Below are 5,499 nucleotides of genomic sequence, written 5' to 3' on the forward strand. Positions count from 1 at the left end.
CGCCCACCCATCCTCCTTTTTGAAGAAGAGTTTAAAATAAAGAAAAAAAGAACCCCCGCGAGGGGCCCCCCCCCCCCCCCCCCCAGAAAGGAAGGTAAAACCCCCCACAGTCCATACAGATATGACCTGGGGTAAAATTCCTTCCTGACCCTAAATATGGTGATCAGTTTGACCCTGAGCAGAAGTGCAAGACCTCTAGCCAGGAACCTTCAGCTTTGTTCCTGAGAGGAACATTGGTACACCCCAGTCCAGGTCCCCAGCCTTGGTTGTAACCAACAGCCAATGCCTGTGGGAATGCCCTGACACATAGCAAAAAGAGGGGGTGGGGCAACCAGCAAAGCCTAGAAGCCTGAGAAATACCCATGGTAGAACATAAGCATAGCTATGCTTAGATCATCTCAACATTAGGAAAAACTACTTCACAACTAGGGTGTCCAGACTGTGGAATAAGCTCCCTCCAGAGGTGGTGCAATCACCTGCCCTGGAAATCTTCAAGAGGAGACTGGATGGCCACCTTGCTGGGGTCACCTCACCCCCAGTTATCTTTCCTGCTTGGTGCAGGGGGCTGGACCTGATGTTCTTCTGAGGTCCGTTCAGGCCTTACAATCTATGGCTTTATGAATCTCTGACCCGTGGTTGTACACCCTCTTGAACACCTCCAGTAATGTAGAGTCCACAACTTCCCTAGGCAGTCTATTCCACTTTAGTTTTAACTGATGCCTTACCAATATATTTCACATATTATCCCTAGTTAAAAGAAATAATGCATTTTGTTTAAAAAAAAAAAAAGAATGCTTACTGATCTGTATGCTTCAGTTCTAATATTTTCTGGTATTTTTTGTTTGTTTGTAGTGATGGCTTTAATGTGAGGATTCCACTGCCAAGCGCCTTGTTTGATATGTTGCCCCGAGAGATTCAGAGTGGCATGTTACTGAGAGTTCAGCCTGTTCTCTTCAATGTGGGAATCAATGAACAACAAACCCTGGCAGAGAAGTATGTATCAGGGTACCCCAACTTGGCTTAGCTGCATTGAGATAATCTCTTATCCTGCTGTGCAATTGTGTTGTGGTTTTTTTTGTCACAGAAGAAAAAATGGAGAAGCATCACTAGCAAAATAGAAGAAGGGCATACTATTAAAGATAGTTTTAAGAGACAACAGACAAGTTCATAAAGTGAAGCCTTTCCCTGTTGTGAGCTTCATCATATAAGGAACTTTGCATGTGCATATTGCCCATGGAGAACCCCTTAAAACAAGCATATGGGTTTACAGCAGCTTATGGAAATACTGAAACCTAGTTTATCCGTATAGTCATGGCTCATGGGAGTTAGTGACCTTACTAAGAGAGATTCTCTGAAAATTGATCTGTGGCTACATGAAAAGTTGTTGTGGTCTCACTCCCATTCCTGGTGGTCACAGAAGCAGTCACCAGTTGCTCCTAAACCTAAATATATTCCCTTGTCATTGTGTGGCTATTGCAGTAACACTGAGATCTTGACCTCTTCTTGCCCATATCTCCTAATCACATGCGATTGATCACACCCACCTCCTTTATTCTCTGTTTGGAGTCCTTATATAAGCTTATAGCAAGAGAATCAGAAGTTTCAAATTATATTATAAATACCAAAAAAAACATTTTTAGACTTTTCCAAATAAGTTTACTTTTAATGTTGGAAGAAAGAGAAGCCAAAAGAGTTTAATGTTAATTGTTTTTATCCACACCTACACCCATGCATGTAATAAATATCACTGGTTTTCATGCTGATCTAATCACTATCCAGGTAGAAATCTGGACTTTTTGGAATTTCTTAGGATGAATCTTTAAGTCTTCTGCTCAGACTTACTTGTCAAATGAAGTTAATTGTTAGAAAAGATGTCTCTAACTAATGTTATACCCGTCTTCATCTTTAAAGGTTTGGAGACACCTCATTACAAGAAGTAATTAATATGGAGAGCTTGGTTCGGTTGAATTCATATTTTGAACAGTTCAAAGAAGTTTTGCCTGATGATTGTAAGTACTCAGAGAAATCAGAAAAAACTGATATTTTTTTGAATTGCTGACCGTATCAGATTAGTTATTTGATATTAAAAATGCACCAACATGAGTGGAACGAGCAGTGATAAAACTGTGCTTTAGTTTCAAAGAATTAGGAAGTGTTGCATAACGTAATCTAAATTTTATTCTTACTGACTTTTTATCCTATCAACACAACCCAAAGCAGTATCACTGCAAAGGAAAAAACTAAAGGAGTGACTGTTTTCACAGTATTACCAGGACAAGAGCTCTGCCTCTAGCTCTATATACGTGATGGCCCATGTTGGGATAGCAAATGACCATACTTTCCAGAACATGCCTCTGCCTCACCTTTTAAACTCTTGCAGAATTATATCATTTGCAGTCAGTGAGGTGTTACTAAACAGTGGAGAGCCACTTTCTGGTATAGGTACCAAGGCTACAATTTTGACTACCCTGCATACATGGGCAAATGTTTTGTGCATTATTCTTTTATCTGGGACAGTAATATTATATAATTGCACACAGCAGAAACTGTTAGAAATCTTTCTGCACCATTTTGAATGATGATCCTTCTTATGTAAACTGAAGCCGTTATGCCCCACACCATATTCATGGGTTTTCTATCAGAAATACCCAAAAACAAATACAAAAAGCATTCAAATGGCCATGCTTCCTAACTAAGGCATGCTATATACCTCCTTCAAGTCAGAGGTACAGAACGTAACGTATTTTTGTGTTGGTAAAATAGTTCTACAAAAGGCAGAACTACGTATTTTTTAAAAAAGATGCTGCTTGCCACTACTACTTCTTCTCCTTCCACAGCAGCATATGTGTATTTCTCTTACTTGAGACTTACCTATAGAAACATAGTATTCTGAGTAAGTAAATCATGAAACCCTGACAAATGTAACATGCACCCTGAGCAAAAATACCCAGAAAAACTCCCAGCTTTGATAGCTTCTTGTAACAGTACTTTATCACATTAAACTTCCTGTCACTGGAGTGTTTGTTCCTGATAAACACAGCAAATTCTAATTCTTATTGTAACACAATTTGATCACATGCTTTGTGATAATATATAAACATTTTGTGTAGCAACATGAAAGATTTTTCAGGTGCCCAAATTTGGAGTATCCTGTAAAAAGCTAGGGTGGTTTGAGTTAAAAACAGTTGTATGCCTGTTGAGGGAAAGTTCCAAAGGGTAGTTTTTGTCCTGCTTTTGTTCCCTGCAGGAGCCCATTGTGGCAGTGTTCAAGGAGGGTTCAGTTAAGATAGATGTTTTTCCCCATGGGTCCATGTCAAACCTAGATACAGCAAGGAGAATGTCTGCACTTTTTTCCAAGGTGATCTGGAAGTGCAGGCTACAAAGCATCTACTCTAGTGCAATGGGACAAATAGCCAGTGGGTAAGATGCCGGCTGCTTGTTTAAGGGAAAGAGCATTCTTTGGAGAGACAAGGTCACTTAAATAGAGACTTAGGAGGCAGCAACTAAGGTGATTGCTTCATAAAAGCAGATCCAGTGTCAGAAGACCCAAACACCAGGATTTGTATGGCACAAGTTACACTATCTATTGTAGAGACAGAGTGAAGAATGTTCCCTTCTCCATTTTATCTTCTTCGCTTGTTGAAAGACATTTAGTCAGACGTTAAACCCCCAGCCTATGGCAGGCCTTTTTGTCTTGGTGTAAGGAACAGGCAGGGCATACCATAATAGGAAACAGCTGTGTTCACATACTGCCTTTTGCTGCCTTGGTACTATCTGAGAGAAGATACATGGTCAAAAATCTCAACCATTTATTTCACTAATTGTTTATTTTGTCACATAATAATTCTCTGAACAGTATATATCACTTCATTGCTTCCTAAAAGCAATTCCAGTGTCAGAAGACCCAAGCACCAGGATTTGTATGCTACAAGTTACACTATCTATTGTACAGACAGAGACAGAGTGAAGGCTGTTGCCAGTAGGTCAAGGGAAGTGATTATTCTCTATCTAGCACTGGGTAGGCCACATCTGGAGTACTGTGTTTGGTTTTGGGTCCCCACTACAGAAAGGATGTGGACAAATTAGAGAGTCCAGCAGAGGGCAACAAAAATGTTGAGGGGGTTGGGGGACGTGACTTATAAGGAAAGACTGAAGGAACTGGGCTTATTTAGTCTAGAAAAGAGAAGACCGAGAGGGGATTTAATAGCAGCCTTCAACTACCTGAATGGGGGTGTGAAAGGATGGAGCTACAGTGTTTTCAGTGGTGGCAGATGACAGGACAAGGAGCAACGGTCTTAAGTTGCAGCAAGGGAAGTTTAGGTTAGATATTAGGAAGAATTTTCTCTTCCTAGTAGTAAAACACTAGAACAGGTTACCCAGAGAGGTGGTGGAAGCTCCATCCTTGGAGGTTTTCAAAACGCAGCTAGACAAAGCTTTGGCTAGGATGATCTAGTTGGGGATGGTCCTGTTTTGAGCAGGGGGTTGGTTGGACTAGATCAGCAGCTCTCAACCTTTTGCACCTTACATCCCACCTACGTAAGGTCAAAAAATCCTGGTCCCACCAGTCACTGGGGGAGGTCCCTCTGCAGCCGATAGAAGTTCACAAAAATCGAATCCGGAAGTACCGCCATGGCACTTCTGGTTTTACCACCGTGACTCGAGTCCCACCTACAAGACCTTTGCAAGGAACTCTGGACTAGAAGACCTCCTGACGTCCAACCCTAACTTTCTATGATTAATCTAGTCACAGTTTCTGACTGTGTACACTGTAGTTTCTGCTTTAAAATTCTATTGAATAATATTTGTTATGTTCTATGATACTTACCTGGAAAATGCTATATTGGGTGTGAGGAAGGGGAGAGGAAATTATTGTTGAAAGCTCTGTGGCATTTTGAACAGCTGCTTGTTACCTTCAATAGGATTCTTATCAAAGACCTTAATTAATTTTGTTCAGTGCTAACAAGTAATCCGTCAGTGTCTTTGGGTGATGGTGTCTCGTTTTACTCAGAAATGGCCTAGCTGACTGAGCAACACTGTCAGGAATGAGAGTTTCTGGAAGCTGTGATATCAGAAACTGAAGGGGAGCAGAATGGAAAATGAGGTCTCTAAAGTTTCTATGGGAAAATGTACAATTACCTATGACAGGGCTGACCAAGGTGCATGTCACAAGTATAAATAACGGTATTTAGTAATCCTAAGGAAAAAAGTCACTTTTATACTTTTTCTCTCCCTGCCTCTGTGTCTGACATGCAGTAGATCAGGGAGGGGAGAGGCAGCACAGTGGCAGATAGGGCAGGAAGCACAAAATAGAGCAGCAGATCAGGCAGGGAGCATAGGGAAGGGAGGAGAAAGCAGAGCAATGGATTGGACAGGGGAAGGGGATTGGCAGGGCTGTCCCCGGGGTGGTGAATTGGGGTGATTGCCTTGGGCCCTGTGCTTTGGCCCAGCGGACAGTGCCATACAGTACCTCTGCCGGCTCCGGCCACTCGGCAACCCCCT

At 41.7% G+C, this 5,499-nt stretch overlaps 1 protein-coding gene and 1 long non-coding RNA gene across 12 annotated transcripts in view; one reads left to right on the forward strand and one right to left on the reverse strand.

Moving 5' to 3' along the window:
* The window catches only part of INPP4A (inositol polyphosphate-4-phosphatase type I A), a 240,036-nt gene that overhangs the window by 213,296 nt on the left and 21,241 nt on the right, over positions 1 to 5,499 (forward strand). For all 11 annotated transcript variants that reach the window (XM_019524587.1, XM_019524585.1, XM_019524591.1 and 8 more), the window contains 2 exons: positions 853 to 993; positions 1,912 to 2,009. In XM_019524587.1, coding sequence (XP_019380132.1) covers positions 853 to 993; positions 1,912 to 2,009 — 239 coding nt within the window. The remainder of the gene's footprint in view (positions 1 to 852; positions 994 to 1,911; positions 2,010 to 5,499) is intronic.
* The window catches only part of LOC109302774, a 19,548-nt gene continuing 14,566 nt past the window's right edge, over positions 518 to 5,499 (reverse strand). Inside the window, exons 3-4 of the long non-coding RNA XR_002098927.1 lie at positions 2,165 to 2,169; positions 518 to 625 (exon numbers count right to left, since the gene is read on the reverse strand). This is a non-coding gene — a long non-coding RNA (uncharacterized LOC109302774). The remainder of the gene's footprint in view (positions 626 to 2,164; positions 2,170 to 5,499) is intronic.

This window comes from Gavialis gangeticus, unplaced genomic scaffold (genome assembly GCF_001723915.1).
Source record: "Gavialis gangeticus isolate Ggan-Ray unplaced genomic scaffold, GavGan_comp1, whole genome shotgun sequence".
Taxonomy (NCBI): Eukaryota; Metazoa; Chordata; order Crocodylia; family Gavialidae; genus Gavialis; species Gavialis gangeticus.